This window comes from Equus asinus, chromosome 20, assembly GCF_041296235.1.
Source record: "Equus asinus isolate D_3611 breed Donkey chromosome 20, EquAss-T2T_v2, whole genome shotgun sequence".
NCBI lineage: Eukaryota > Metazoa > Chordata > Mammalia > Perissodactyla > Equidae > Equus > Equus asinus.
In genome coordinates, this window is record NC_091809.1 from 34,836,808 (window position 1) to 34,853,284 (window position 16,477).

The following is a 16,477-nucleotide window of genomic DNA, read 5'->3' on the forward strand; positions in this document are numbered from 1 at the left end:
TTAGCATTCGTATCTGTGACTCAGTGAAGTAGATTGCCTTCTCCAAGGCTCTAGGGCATCTTCAATCCTTTGAGAGTCTGAATAGAACAAAAGGCAGAGGAAGGAGAAAGTCACCTCTTGGCTTCCTGCTTGCCTCCTTGAACCAGGACCTTACTCTTCTCCTACCCTTTGACTGGGATTTACACCATCAGCAGCCCTGGTTCTCAGGCCTTCAGGCTCAGACTGAAACTACATCACCAGCTTTCCTGGGTCTTCAGCTTGCAGACAGCAGATGGTGGGACTTCTCAGCCTCCACAATCGCGTGAGCCAAGCCCTCATAATAAATCTCTATGTGTATATGTCCTATTGGTTCTGTTTCTCCGAAGAACCCTGACTATACAGACAATAAAAACCACATTGATTTTGTGCTTTCTGCCGTACTGCAGTGTGTACATGTGAAAAAAGTCTTCCTGGTGCAAGAGGTCAATAGAAAATTTCCCCTGGGAAAACCCGTTGACCTAAAGGTGATAAATGAGAAAACGGTGTCCTCAGTTCCGAGAGAAGAAGGCACAATTTATTTAGTCAAATTATTTTACAACATAATCTTCATTGACAGTTGTCAGCTTAACACTTAATATAGTTTTAAAAAAGTCAATGATTACTTGCAAAATTATATATATTTTAATATCTAAAAAATATATTGCATATATAGGGCAGGAAAATCCCTCGTCTCCACAAGGGAAAGTTTGGTTTTCTTTTCGAAGTTGTGATTATTGCAGTACGGTTATTTACAAACATTTCCAAAGCATTGAAGATTGAAATGGCTGCCTCTACGGCTCGTGCCCGCCTGGTAATACCTGTGCCAGTGCTTCTCTTACTATAAGTCAGTGACTTAAACGTCTCCTTTACTTTTCAGTAATAGTCACATTATGCTTTTTAAAAACCAGCTATAAAAACGTACAAACAGCCCAAATGTACAGATTGACAAAAGATGTACAAATTACATTAAAAAAAAATAACGACTGATTTGATAGTAAAATTGTATTTGTGACCGAGGTCAACTCGTTTATTTATTCTTCTTAATTTTTTAATTATTTATTTTTAATACTGTGAGATATAGGAAAATAACTCTGCATAATTTATACAGTAAGTTGCCTTTTGATTGGTTGACCCTGGACTGATGGTCTGACAAGCGCACAGCGCTTGCGAATCTGTCTGTGTTTAGAAATCCCTAAGACTTTTCAAAGTTCTGGGACCCACTGTCATTATTTTTAAAAAAAATTAGTTACTTAATTCTCTGTCTTTCAGGAATGTCTGCATTTGCATTAACATTTCTTAGTTTCTATCTTGATTATTTCTAGAGAGAATGGTCAGCCTAGTGCAGACCGCCCACTGAGAGGGATTTTGCAATGCCCATGGCTTCTTAAACACACACATGTTCTTTCTTTTAAATTCCAGTTGGGTGAAAACTTCACTGGCCTTACAACCAATGTTCCAGTTGCCATCCACTGAAGTAGGTCCTCCTAAAATAAGATTATAAGCTTCCTACCTCTAGTTTCACTAAGTCTCAAACCAGAGCATAACTGGTTAAGTCCATGATTCTTTATCATACTGAACCCTACAAGGTCCATGATGAGACCCGTGTGTTGATATGAAGAAACTGCTTTGGTCATAAAAATATAAAGAACATTTACAGTTTCTTTCCCCAAACCATGATACACCCATTCCAGTAATCTAAATATTCAGCTCATAAGATGATAGGAGGTTGAGAATCCAAACTGGTGTACTGGCCAACGGAATCATCCATCTTTGTTCACGGTAGAGGAAGCAGAATTACTAACATTAAAAACAAAGGACTGTTTTTAAAGGACAAATACAACGGTTCTATCCAACAAGAAAGAACATCCAGTTTTGTTTTCTCTTCAAGGCCACGTATGTCCTTTAGAGTCCAAAGTATCCCAGGAAGTGTGAGGGACGGGCCTTCAGCTAGAAGGCCACCGATGATTAAGCTTCTAGTAGTAGCTGCCTAAGTGTGAGGGCACGTGGGCATTAGGATGGCGGGGGACATTGGGGTTGGGGTAGATTCCACCTGTGGGGGAGGTCCAGTATTGCGACGCTGCTCCAAAGAAGCTGGAGGAAGTGACGGGCATGGAGGACGGGTGGGGAGGGACAAAGTTCACCTTCTGTTGGTGGGCGTGGTAGGAAGGCACGTAGGAGATATCAGAAGGGTACTTGTACACGGACGCCTCAGTTGGATGCGGCTGCAGGGCCTGGGCAATGCCGTGGAAGTCAAATTTGTAGGCATACCTTTTGCCGTGCACTTTAGTCATAATGTTTTTATCATAGTAGTATCGCAGGGCCCGGCTCAGCTTGTCATAATTCATGTTGGGCTTGCTTTTCCGCTCCCCCCAGCGCCTGGCCACCTCATCGGGGTCCGTCATTTTGAACTCCCCGTTGGTCCCCTCCCAGGTGATGCAGCTGGCGTTGGCACTGTCGGAGAGTAGCTCGAGGAGGAACTGCCACAGCTGGATCTGCCCGCTTCCTGCAGGCAGCGAGGCAAACAGGAGAAAACAGAGTATCTCAGCCTAGGGAAGTCAGATCCAATTCCCTAAACACAAGGATCCTCTTGCCTTTTATCGGAAACCCTTCACTTCTTTTTACATTCAGAAGTTACTTGGCAGCCCCTTCTTTTCATTGTTGATTTGTTTTTATGTTTACCACTGAGATTGGCATAATAAGCAAGGTTAGATCTTAAGATAATTTTCCCCAAGGCCCGGTAAAATAAAATGCACTGTGGGTAATGAGGGGATGGATGGCCCAGTACCAGCTGTGTGATTGTGGGCAAGCCACTCCTCATCTCTTTTGGCAAGATCTTTGAATCTCTTCTTTTATAAAGGCCTGAATCACAGTCTAATCTCTATTTAGTGATGACGTTCTCCCCAGCCCCCCACCCTGGTATTCCCTGTCTGGGTAAAAGAGAGTCGGGGCCAGGCAGGAGACTGCTGTCAGTGTCACACGGAGAAGGTTGCTGGGACTGGACTGCTCCTAGCAGAGCCCTAGTGCTTGGCTCTCACCTCTAAGTTCTATAGAGAAGAATGTGGGTGGAGAGAAAAGCCAGGGATGAGGGAGCGGGTGGCTTCTTTCTCCTCTGAGCAGGAACGGCCACGCACTAAAGAATGGGCCTGGAGACACTGGCGGCGTTAGTTCCCTGGCATGGGGAGGTGAGGGCCTTGCTACTGCAAAGGGTCTACTAGCTCACATGATCGGTGGGCTTGCTTTAGAACTCAAGGCTTATTTGAGGCTTATTTTTAACAAGAAACCCTTAAAATACATTGTGAAATTTATCTGCAACTTCTCAGGGACATGCCTCTTTCATAAGGCCGGACAACCCTGCAATGCTTTCTAAAGTCGAGAATAAAATGCCTTTGGAATATTATTCACTTGTGCCTTACATGAGGAGGATAACTGAGAGCTCAGTGTAATTGTTTCCTTTTGTCCCCCATCTTTCCCTACTGAAACTTGTACCTGTGCCGTTTATGACTAATCTAAACCTCAGCGCAGATATGCGGTGCTAATATGCTTGTTTTCCAGAAGCATCCTCAGCTAATGGACATTATTGCCACCTAACAACAAGCCCTGAACTCTCCCTTGAACACTAGAGAAGCGGATGTCGAACATTCAAGGAAAGCGGTACAGGGCACTCGCCAGTCAGATGTCTGAACTTAGGACAGAGGTCTCTGTGACCTCACAAAGCTACAGAACGTTTTGGAAAGAAAAGCTTGCAGGCCAAAGGAAACTCACCAGGATTGGCTAGGCGACTGCTGGTAGGGCCCAGGATCTGATATGGATCTAGGGCAAGAAAAAAGGAAATTTGCTTCACAGTTATTAAAAGTATAAAAACAACAGCATTAACAATAAGAAACCTCAAGACTTTATGCTTCTATTTCAATAGCATAGGAAAGGCTGATTTCAGAAAACTTTACTGTTTTACTTGCAGACCTCAAAGATCATGATCATCGTTAGGGTCTTCATCCCCGTAACTACAGAAACAGCGTGGAAGAGTAACGGCATCATTTGTTTTACATTTGGTGCCTAAAATTTGCAGATAATGCTGTTATTATTTAAAACAGCGTGATGAAACCACTTGGAAAGGAGCTGGCTACGATTCAGTCATAACGAATAAGGTGAAAGACAGCTTATTTCAATGGGCTTCAAGAAGGTCTAATGATTCCTGGTCTTTAAGAGCTCTCTACCCGTTACCAACAACTTCACGTGTCTCTGTTTTCTGACATAGCATAAAACACACGCCTGGAAGCCAGGCAGCCTGGTTCTGGCCCCAGCTGCACAGTAAACTAAATAAGGCCCTGCGCAAACTCTGGGTGCCAGCTTTCCCACCTGCAAAAGAAGTGGGCTGAGCTGCTGGGCTCCTCAGCTCCCTCCTAGCACAACATTCTGTGATCTTAACCTTGCAAACGTCAACACTAACCAGAATTTGTATTTTTGCTATAAAGTCACAATTCTTAATGTCTCAGTTTACTTAAAACTTATGTGATTATTTAGCTATAAAAAAATCTTTGCAACATTGGTTTACGTGAGGTTTGTCTTTCTTTTTTCAGGTGAGGAAATCACGGCAGAGAGCTAGAACACCATTTGGCTGTGTTGTCAAATGTTTGCTACAAACATATACCAAACTCTTTTTACAATTTTAATTGCAATTCTTAAAAATCAATGTGGTTTTTGGATTTCTGCTTACAATCGTGAATTAACTTGAAGAGTCCTTAAGGCTACTTAATCTATGCTTTTCATCCACACAGTATGACAACTAAAATATTTTGGCAGGTGAGGTCTAATTTTGTTATTGTTGGGGATTCTTTAAATCCTCTATGCCAAATCCTCTCTCTGTCTAAAGTAAGTTCTTTCTTAACCTTGCTGATGAAATGTAGCTCAATTTTCTATCGCTCTGTCTTCAGTGGAGATGGAAAACAGCGTCTATCCATCTCAGAGCACATGGCTTCTTCAGAACTGAATCTCAGCTGTGTCACATAAAGAAGGCAGCTGCACTTGGGAGTGGGCACACAGCTATTTTCTGATCTATGAAGCATCTTCACAGGAAATGCGAGGAAGACTTCTCAAGGGGGCAAACCAGGAAACTTGAGTGGAAGTTATAGGGAGGCGGACTTTGGCTTAAACACTGGAATTGAGCCTACCTAGGTAGTGAACTCCCTTTTGCTAGAAGTATTCAAGTAGAGGTGAGGTAATTATAAGCCTGAGATGTTACAGAAGGAGGTTATAGACCTGGATGTTTCTAAGTTCCATTCCAATACTAAGAGTCTCCAGTTCCGTGATTTGAAAAGTTCCCCTGCCTAAATTGTTAAGCGATCCATCATTGGATGAGGGCATTTTTGAAAGTAAGGTTTGGTGAAGCGTAAAAGGCTTGGACAGCAACTTGGAAGTCTGGAATAATAGCTCTAGTTCTCTCATAAACCAGCTGTGCAGCTTTTAGCAAATCACTTTACCTCTCTGGGCCTCAGTTTCTTTATTTTACAAAATGAGGCATTGGAACATTTAATCTTTTTTTTTTTTTCAAAGATTTTATTTTTCCTTTTTCTCCCCAAAGCCCCCCGGTACATAGTTGTATACTTTTAGTTGTGGGTCCTTCTAGTTGTGGCATGTGGGACGCCACCTCAGAATGGCTTGATGAGCGGTGCCATGTCCACGCCCAGGATCTGAACCAGCGACACCCTGGGCCGCCGAAGCGGAGCGGGTGAACTTAACCGCTCGGCCACAGGGCCGGCCCCTGGAACATTTAATCTTTATGTTCCTTTCACCTCTGATCTGAACAAGTCTCTACCTGATTTCAGTGCCTGTTACTCAATTCACAGATCTATTACAGAGAGTCTAATATAGACCCTCTATGAAAGACAGCAGTGATGACAAATGCACTATAGGCTTTCAGTCCTCCTCAGCTGACCATGTGCAATCAACAGCTGCATAAGAAGCAAAGGAGGGGTCACATGTGATGGACAGGTACCTGGCTGGGGCCGTTGCTCAGTATTCTTACTCATTGTCTGTGCTCCTGCAAGGGGAGGACCTGCAGCAAGAGGAAAAGACAGATGGTAAGCAGGCCGCTCTCCACAAAGGAGGAGAAACGTTTTGTTGAACATTCTCCAGAAGGACAGATGTGTGTTCTCATTCATGCATCCACTCGCTCTACTCACTCATGTATTCCTTTCATTTTATAACTAGTTCTCTAGAGTCTACCCTGTGCTGGCACTGATCTTGATGCTAGAGGTTCAGCAGTGAACCAGCAGCCCCTGGTAGGACTTTCATTTTAATGGGGGACAATGAGGAAGAGCAATAAATACATCGTCGAGCACGTCTAATGGTATTGGGGCTGTGGCTTCATTTTTAAATAGAACATTTAGAAAGGTCCTTAATGAGAAGGTGACATTTGAGCAAAGATCACTTGCTTCCTGTATTTCCATGTTTTGCGAGCTCCCCTCCACGGCGTCTCTCGCATACATCCTTTCTACTCCTTCCGGGCTTCTACATTGTAGATCTGCGTTGCTTCGTGCACGGTCTATAGCTTAGTCTGACTGGAATCCTCACCACTCCTCCCTCTCCCCACTGACCCATCATATGCTATTTAGTCAGTTTAATCTGCCGAAACCATTTCACTCCACCATGCAAAAACCTTAGCGACTCGTTGCTTAAAGACTTAAGGTCTATCTTCACAGTGTCCTTCACGCCCCCTTCCTTATCTTTCCAGACTTCTTTCCCTTCATGCATCCTAAACTCCAGGAATCCAGAGCGCTCACTGACTATCAGACATGTCAACCTTGATGTCTTTCCCTGGCCCCATCTCTCCTGGGAGGGGCTGTCCTCCCCATCTCCACAAGTCCAAATCCTGCCTCTCCTTCTAGAGCCCCCTCACATGACCCCAGGTTCACAGGCCTTCACGGAGCCCATCCCGATGGAAGGTGCCATGTGTGTGCATGACTCCTCTCCCCTGCTTGAGAGACTGGTCCGTGTCTGCCTCATCTTTGTGAACCCCATAGTGCCAAGTGCTGGGCGCAGAGTAGACAACACATATTATTGAAAGGCATCCTGGTTATTGCTTGGGCATTAATTTGTAATCCCAACCACTTTCTTGAAAGAATTTCCTTCACCATCCATTCATGTGCTTGATATTTTACTTCCTAGAGATAGCAAGATTGACACATTCTGGTTCAGGAGTTTATGAGTCGTTCTCCTTCCATGCTCCCTCAATGGGAGATTTTGGGTCAGACTTCAATACAAATTGATGTCTCAGACTCCTACCAGGTCTTCATCAGGTTATCCTCCACCTCAGCCTGTCATGAAACAGGCATAGGGACACTGGTGTGACTGAGCCTCAACAACTAGGGGAACAGAGTCATAGAGGGTCATCAACATGACGTAAATGACAGAATCCAAATCAGAGGCCTTTCATTCATACACAACCTAATTCTGAGAAACTTTCTAACTTCAAAAGTTCTAAAACTACACGCAAGGAAACCAAATTCAAAAATCTGAATGAAAATCCCATACCACCTTTCAAGGAGTGGGTATCACTAACGGGCCCTAAATGGGCAATTCATTTTGATGCCCACTCAAAAAGCAGGAAACAAATGTTGGCTCCAATCCCCCTTTATTGCAGGACCCTGTTCACCCCAACCTCAGAAGCATGTTTTCCTCCCAAAGAAAAGAGTGACATTTACTTACTTTTGTTGAGGCCAGAATTCATGTTATTGCCCCATCCTCCTCTCCTGACTGAGTCATAAGAAGGGTCTAATGAGAAACAACAAACAGGTCGATCAGCATCTCTTGCTTTTCAGAAAGGTTGCATGACAATTATCTTTCAGTGACCAGGGAAAATGAAATTTAATTCAGCAGTAACTTTGTAAGCATCACTAAATTCCAGAAGTGCCCTCTTCCCCAGGGGTAAGGCTGGGGTGAGTGGAAGGAACACTGACACTCTGATTGGGAGCCAAAGCAACGGGAAGAACCCTGAATTTCAAGGCGAAGGTTCTACCCCTCCCACTATTTGTTGTCACCATGTGGGTGAATCATACGACATCCCTGAGCCTCAATTTTCTTACTATGGAAATAAAAATTTATGTGATTTATCTACCTTATGGGTTATGGGGTTGTGCTAATGCTATGAACTGAAATGTTTGTGTCCCCCTAAATTCATATGTCGGTATCTCATCCCCAATGTGATGGCATTAGGAGCTGGAGTCTTTGGGGGTAATTGAGTTGTGAGGGTGGAGCCCTCACGAATGGGATTAGCGCCCTTATAAGAAGAGGCCACAGAGCTAAACTGCCCTCTTCTTGCCCTGTGAAGGTACAAGAAGTCAGCTGTCTGCAATCCAGAAGAGAGCCCTCACCAGGACCAACCGTGCTGGCACCCTGAGGTCAGGCTTCCAGCCTCCAGAACTGTGAGGAAGAAGTTTCTGTTGTTTCTAAGCCTTCTAGTCGATGGCACTTTGTCATAGCAGCCTGAATGGACTAAGGCAGGGAATGATCAAAGGAGATAACATATGTGAGGCATCTTAGAAAGCTTTCTACAAATATAAACTAATACAAGTTTAGAAAGAAAAAGTGTCTATGGCTGTGTAGTGAAGTCCTTTAAGCATTTCTGAAGAGTGGGCAGTGTCCAGATTAAAGACTCCATGGGAAGACTCTCCCAAAGCCCAGGCCCATGACGGTCACGGAGGCCACCTCCAGCCCTCGCTGCAGCGCGCTGATGATTGCGGACAGCTCATGGATGTGAGCACATTCCAGGCTCTCCTCGGCCTCTCAGGCTTTTCTCTTGAGAGTGGAGAGGGCTGGGCCTGATGATCACAGAGAAAGGACAAAGGCCAGAGGCGGGGCTGGAAAAGGGCCTGGAACAAGAAATGAGGGGATGGAGAGATGCTTCCAGCCTGGAAATGATGAGAGGCCTGCTTCCAGGTTGCCCTGCAGAACACTGCATTGAGCGCGAACATTTGCACTCCCAATCTCTTTCTTGAAAGAGTCCACATGCCTCCATGACTGTGTTCAGAAGCTGCTTAACTAACTGCCTGAAAACTCCCTCTTTTCCTTCTTACGGTGTGAGCCCCACTGAGGCATTTTGAAGGAATAGCAGAAAAGCTTAAGGATACAAAATTATGACTTTCAAAGTCTTTCCATGAACAACAAAGAAACCATAAAAACCATCCAAACAAATGGAGCACAAACCTCATCAAACGACAGCCTGACCGGGGAAACACAAACCATCCCCTCTGCCCCTTTGGAGCCTCTCAAAGAAATTAGAATAAGAAGTGCAAAGATGGATGGGCTCATCCGATTGCCTGTTCTCGTTGTTTCTGGCTAAGAAGAACCAAAAGACAGGGACAATTTTCTTGTGGAAAAATCCACGTGCGGATGCACATTCCTCCTGGCCCTGGAAAAGCCAGTGTACTTTTTAAATTACACTCTTTAGCAATTTGCATGAAAAGCAAAACAGAAAGTGAGGGGGTGGGGATGGGGCGGCAGGGCAAGGAAGGGGATAAAAGAGAGACGAAGCTTGACTCTTAAGTTGGCTGTTTTTTAATTTTTATTTGACTTTTTTTCCCCCACAATTCCTCCTGCCAATTCTTCTGCTTGCTTAAAAACAAAATAAAACCAAAACAAACCAACAAGAAAACCGACTTGTTTCTAAGCTTGCAATGAGGTTGAAGGTTCTTGTGGGCATTTTCTGGGCTGTCTTGCAGGGGTCTGCAGGGTGTGTACCATGCTGGTATGAGCAAAAGGAAAAGAGAGAGTCTTCAAAGATGTTTCTTGGGGGAGGGGGGAGATGCTGGTGAGGCCTCCAATAATTTATTTGGAAGTGACTTCTGCAATGTACTGCGTGCTTGGCCATAGGGTAGAAGTGAAGTAATATGAAACAAGTTCTTCATCCTTGCATTTAAATATGAGAAGATAACTAAGATTGTGAGGAAATATGGGTCATGTGTTAAAGGAGTGATGGTGATATTAAGGCTACTGGAGGTTATGGAGGGAGAGGAAAGTATCACTGGGGCCATGTGATTTGAGTGAGACCTCTTTTGAAGCAGCGAGTGAGCAATGCAGGCAGGCACAAGGCAGAGGTGGGTGGTGAGATTTGAAAGTGATGTCTGGGGACATTGACGAATGGAATTGCATGACTGAATAGAGGCATGGGCAAGGAGAGAGGGTTAGAAGAGAGGGCCGAGGCCACGTTCGAGGCCATGTCGATGCCAGCTAAGCAATCTTAATGACCTTGGGTTACAGGCAGCGGAAACCAAGAGAGGTTTCGGGCACGCAGTAATACCATGAAAACAGGGTGTGGTGGAGAACGAAGCTTGTGCTGACGCGTAGGATGGATCAGAGAGCCTGGGGAGGGAGGTGAATCTAGCAGGAGGAGAACAGAAAGTGGAATAGAAAGTGACAAATTCATGCAAAAAGAAAAACCAAATCACTAAGTTCCAGGAATTGGCGTGTGTCATCCGAAGCTCTGACTGGACTTCTGACTTACTGCACTGATAAAATCTCTGCCTCAAAGTTTGCTAGTCAACGTTTCTACTCAGTCATTAGTCTACTGAAGGCTTCTATCTTATCTGAAAGCTATGTCACATCCATTCAGAAGAACCATTTTCTTTTGTAGCCCAACTTATGGATATGGCTAGAGTTACCAGAGGCTTCTTATCAACTTTTCCTCCTATTTTTCCAGCTCCGGCACAGAGCAGGCGTGCAAAAGTTCCAGAGCGCACGGCTGAATTCCCTCTGACCAACAGAGGGCAAGTGATGACGGGGCTTTTCTGTAACTCTGAGTGCCCAGTCGAGGCACGCAGTTGATGCCTAATTAGAGGGGTGCTCGGCAGCCCCCTTCTCTCCTGTGCTGCCTCAAGGCCTGAGGAGGGCTGCAGAGCTCCGGGACACAATCCTCCTGCAGGCCTGCCTCAGGGAGAAAGTCAGGCTGAGAGGACTTTCGAGGTCCCAACCAACCCTAAAGTCCTCTAGTAGGTAAAAAAGGAAGTGACAGAAATAGAGAGGCCACCAGCAATCAGCCTGAACTGTGTCCTCACTGTGACGTTAACAGAGCAACAAACAGCAATGGGTCACGTTGTAGGCTGGCATCCTTAGCCAAGACTCCCAGAGCAGCATGTGGGGTCAGAGCAACAAAGACCACGAGTCTCCCTCCCATTTGCTTTTTCATTCCCATATATTTGCATGAAAAATCCTGCCACTGGCACCTGATCCCACAAAAGACATCCCAGGTCCATTTACTGAGGATTTTAACAAACGCACTCCGTGGGCACTGGGGTTTGTGGGGACATCTACTGAAAGTAAGCTTTAAATGAAAACTAGTGCTTCTGGAGTAAGTTCTACTGCAAAGATAAAGCATAAAAATGGAGAAAGCCAAGGCCAAGAACTAAGGCCCGGCGTCCTGCCTTAGAGGTTTGAAGAACCAGGGCAGCCTTGCAGATTAAACGAGATATCCAAGTGAACACTTGGCCTGGGGCCTAGCACAGAGTCAGCCTTGGTAGAAGTGAGCAATTAATATTATTATTTCCATCATTACTATATATCTAAAAAATGTCAGACCCAGAAACATGTTCGCCAGTTAAACACAGGTTAGCTTTCCCTTCTCCTCCATCCCCCTTACTCAGCTCTGCTTCTTGTTTTCCCTCTTATCACCTAATTTAATCAATAATTAATTCATGTTTGCTGTTGACTGCCCGCATCTCCCACGTGAATGTCGGGTACATAAGAGTAGGGATCTTTCTTCTGTTCTCTGGTGTAACCAAGCATCTAGAACAGGGCCCAGCACAGAGCAACCACACAAGAAACATTTGTTGAATGAATAAATAAACTGGGCCAATATTTTCTCCTTCTTGCTAAATATACACACTTCCTCTTATTGTTTACTATTTCACTAGCTGAAGAGAATTCAAGGCCCCTAAATTAAGTCTCTCCACTAAATAAAGTCTCTGGACAATTCCAGTCTGAGCGATGAGGAGTAAAGACTGTGCTAGCCTTGTGTGCCCTCTGAGCCTAACGAACAACAGTCCCCCTCTTACAAGGCAGAGGCTAAAAGCTTGTCGCCACAGGGAAGTCAAGGATGGGATGCCACTCATTTAAGTGGCCTGCATTTTATTTTATAGGTTTTTAACAATGTCATTGTTGAAATGAGGGTTTGCTTTTTTCCTACTAAAAGTCATGCAAGTAAAAACTTAGCAGTGTGGTCAGCTCTAGCTCCAGACACACAAACAGAAATATGTCTATAACCAAAATGGAAAAGCCTGGACTGGGGAGTTAACCCAGCGACTCACATTTCTGCACAAACACCATCCCTCTCTGGGCCTGACGCCTGGCTGTGTCAGGGCTCCTGACCCCCGCTGTCAGTCAGCTTGCAGAGTTCTCCGGTGGGGTGTGCCTGGTCCACAAAGCAGCCTGAGCGTGCACTGAGTGCCCCCCACCCCGAATGTGGTGCCTGCTGTCTGCCCTCTGAGAACTGACTTCTGAAAAGACAAGCTTAAGGAAGCAGCCAGGATATAGTGTTTACAGATGTGACGGTTAGGGACCAGCAGACCAGCTGAGCATCTGATCTGTGTGGTGAGCTCTGTGTGGTGGCAGATGGCTTTATCAGCAGAAAATCACACCCCAATTCTGCCAAACACACTTTTTACTTCAGTGAAGGCTAACACGTCCTGGCTTTATAAAGTACCAGGATGACCAATCAAAGGGTGATCCCTCTTCAGAGGAGTCAATGAAAGGGCTTTGCCTAGAATTTACAGTTTCAGGCAGTCCTGAGATCAACTTTTGCCAAAGCGAAGAGAGACCAGGGCCTTGTTCTAGAGAATCTGGGCACTGCCCAGCATTGTGGATAACTCAGCCTCATGTATATAATGGCCTGAACAGTATCTCCATTATATGATGCTCAGTGTGGCTGAATTTGACACTAAATGGCCTCTTAGATTCCAGGAGAACCTCCTGGGGTAGAGAAATATGAGCGTGGAGATTTTTTTCTGAAAAGTGCCTGTTGGAAGAGGAAAGCTTTTTCTGGACATGACCTTCTCATAGACATCGCAGTGTTAGCTCAGTTTCTGTGTGAAGCTTTTAAATGGGTCCTAGAAATCTGGCCAAATGTCTCAGGAAAGACATTTCTTTCTGCTCTGATGCCTACAGCTTGCTGTCTGAAGGCCTAATGTCCCAGGCAGCAGGCAGCTCTCCACTTTGTCATGACCTCACCCAGAGGCCCAAGATGCCGTGACACCAGCACACAAGAGCCTCTCTCTTCATCCCTTACGACATAAAGCCATGCTCTCAATTACTTGATGGAAAAAGATAAATTTTCCCTGAAACTTCTTGTCAAATTTCTGGTTGCTGCTGAAAAGGTTGGCAGTGCCTCACCCTGTTTATCCTCGGAAAGCCCGGCTTCTGAAGGCAGACCTTTCTACTGGAGAATGGGCAAGGCAGCTTGTGCTCAGAGCAAGGCCTCGCTCAGTCAGATCCAGATGGCCTTTCTTGGAAAATGGAGGATGCCAAAGGAGGAACGCTCTAAGAAAGGGCGGACCCTGAGACACAAAGCCCTGAACTTCCCAAGAAAGAACCAAGTCCACTAGGAGGAAGTCCCTCACCCAGACGCTCACAGAGAAGAACTGCATACGGGAGCAACATCCTTTTTGTTGGAGGATTGGGCTAAATGATCCTCTAAAGCCCCTTCTCCCTCTGAGATCCTGGGTTCTAACAGCCTCAGTCTTTGAGGAGGAGCAGGTCCTACTGGCCACCAACCCAGCTCAGGCTGCTTTCCTCTGGGCTCTCCTTCATGCTGCCTCTGATGCCGCACCCTACCCATAAAAGCCTGCTCTGCTTCCTGAACCTTCCCAACCCACAACTCAGGACCAACTTCTTGCCTGCTGCTGTCTCCACTATAACTCCTGTTGGCGACCACACTAGATGTCTGACCTACTGGCCTGGCCTCCCACTTCAAAGACAGCACAAAGGCAATGAGCGCCTAAGCTGTGAGAGTTAACGCAGGGTGCAGGATGCCCTTGTGGAGGGGTCCTTTCCCTCTGGGAGGCCTGGGCCCACAGCAGTGGTCACGACACAGCATTTAGGATCAGTGAGCCCTGGGTTCAGATCCCAGCTCTGCCATTTACCCTGCTGAGAGATCTTGGTCTACCTTTTTGAACCTCAGGTTCTGCTTCTCTAAAAAGGATTAATAAATGTTTTATAGGGCTGCTCTGAGCATTAGATAAGCATTCGATAAGGGGCAGTTGAAAAATATACACAATATGCAGGTAGTCTACACAATCTTGCTTATACCTCTAAAATGTTTATCTTTGTGAATCGAAGTTAAAAATCTCGTCAAGGAAGAGAAGCCACAAAGGAGGAAGGACAGTTCCATTCCTGTGCTCCCGGGTCAGTGATTCCTAAATGGGAATAAAGTGTGACTCTCTTTTAAAAGAAGAAAAGAGTTACACTGGACCCCTTTGAGAAACACTGGCTTAGAAGACAGTGAGGAGGGTTGGCTCTGGGCTGCCTGCTGGTAGATTAGGCTTAGGTTTTACCCAGCATCCTTCTTGCTCCCTCGACTGTCTGCTCCCCTGATTCCCTGCCCAGCTGGCCATGAAGCTGAGAGCTGGGTCCTCACCTCATTTCAACCCGTTCTATAGGGGCAGCCCAGCCTTCGCCTCAGTGGCATCTTAAGTTCCAAAGAGCAACAGAAGATCTTGGCTTCCATCGAGACCTCAGGAGGAGGGTAACATCCAGGGAAGGCTTTCCTCAAACTTGGAACGCACAGAAAAAAAAACATCCTGGATCAGATTTCCTCTGCTGAAGGATCTGGTCCTGGAATCCAAACAGCCCCTCAGCGTCAGAACTGGCCCCGCTGTGTGGAGTATAATGGAGGCACTGTTTAAGATATTATATGTGCAAAAGGAAAAAAGACACGCGAGCAAAATGCTTGAAGAAATGGATGAGTTTTTAAATACGAAAAGTTTGGAGAGGCAAACGGCACATTCGCCAGGCACAGCCCCGCCAGTCACGCGAGGCTCCCCGCTGGCCCCGGACCCTGCCTTCAGTCTCTTTCTCCCACGGGCTCTGTGTTTAAATGACACAGAAGTCTAAATGACCTCTTTATTTTGATAAAGCCTCAAAGTGGGATTTTTGGGCCAGTCTTATGTGGAAAAGCAATTCATACTGACTAGATTAGTTGGGTGTTTGCCAAAACCCCCCCTCCACATCGGGCCTTGTGGATGCAACTAAATTGCATACTTCTCTGGTCAAATCTGCCTCAGGTTTAAGAGGATTCCAGGTAGGAAAAAGGAAACATAGCAGTTCACTTAGGTAACCAGGCTTGAGGAGCAAGGAGAGGTGGTCTGCGTTCAGCCCCCTGCTCTGGCTCTGCCGAGCGCGGGGACACGACCTCTTCACCGCGTTTTCACAGTGACGCTGCTCTGGCTGTTTGGCAATAGCTAAATACAATCCGCGTCTGCCCGACAAGTCCACTTTTGCATTTCTTTCCCCAGAGTTCTGCAGGTCAAGGCTCACCGGTGCGGGTCGCATATTCAGCTTTCTAGTGTAACTCCTTGTGAACTTACCTTTCTTGCTTGGTGATAACTTTTTGAAAGAAAGGGACTATGTCTTAATCACCTTTGTTTCCTTCTCACGCCCCAAGGCTCTTCTGCTCGCCCAGCGCTAGCTTATTGGACTTAATTGATATTTCGTGTCCTACCACACATTCATTCATTCAACAAAATTTTATTGAATGTCTGCTATTGTGCCAGACACTGCACTATGTGCTGAGAATAAAAGGATGGCAAGATAAACATCTCTGCTCTGTGGAGCTTACACTCAAAGCAAATAGTAAACGACCTTGTATATTAGAAGGTGCTAGTGCTGAGGGAAAAAAGAGAACAGGGGAAGGGGAGCAGGCAGTACCGGGATGGAGAGAGCCTCACCGATACTGTCCAATTTGAGCAAAGACTCGACCGTCTAATGATATGCACAGAGAGCTCTCAATAGCTCCACGGTTTGCTCATGGAAAGTGACTGGATTGCCCTGCGTTGCTCTCAAAGACCTTCTAGAAAGTCAGTTCCTTGTTATTAGTCCTTTATCCAGTAAGAATTACATTATGCTGGGAGACAACAACATAGCTTTTAGTTTTGTAGCTAAAAAATTTGTCAGGATCTTTTTGATGTTTGGGTCAGGGATAGTAAAAGAGTCTAGTCTATTAAAGAGCTCACCACTTTTTGCATATTTATAATCAGGGTAATTGCCAAATCTGTGGTCTTAGACTCACACTGATTTAGGATTGTCATTCAAATCAAGAAACGTAAAATCCCAACACTTCTATGATTTGCCTTTTGACCTGCAGCTGAAGTGGTTTGCAGGAAAGGGCAATTCTCTAGGGTCCATGTGGGAGAAGTGGACAGGTGAGTTCCTCCTGAAGGAACACTCCATCTTTGTGGACAGGTAGGCAAGCATGAAA

The 16,477-nt window shown here is 45.5% G+C and overlaps 1 protein-coding gene across 5 annotated transcripts in view; it reads right to left on the reverse strand.

The window, feature by feature from the left end:
* Positions 1 to 330: 330 nt before the first annotated feature.
* FLI1 (Fli-1 proto-oncogene, ETS transcription factor) overlaps positions 331 to 16,477 on the reverse strand; it is a 122,668-nt gene continuing 106,521 nt past the window's right edge. For all 5 annotated transcript variants that reach the window (XM_070489932.1, XM_044752119.2, XM_014864055.3 and 2 more), the window contains 4 exons: positions 7,723 to 7,788; positions 6,011 to 6,070; positions 3,781 to 3,828; positions 331 to 2,521 (listed from right to left, as the gene is read on the reverse strand). In XM_070489932.1, the coding sequence (XP_070346033.1) occupies positions 1,992 to 2,521; positions 3,781 to 3,828; positions 6,011 to 6,070; positions 7,723 to 7,788 (704 nt within the window). In that variant the 3' untranslated portion in view covers positions 331 to 1,991. The remainder of the gene's footprint in view (positions 2,522 to 3,780; positions 3,829 to 6,010; positions 6,071 to 7,722; positions 7,789 to 16,477) is intronic.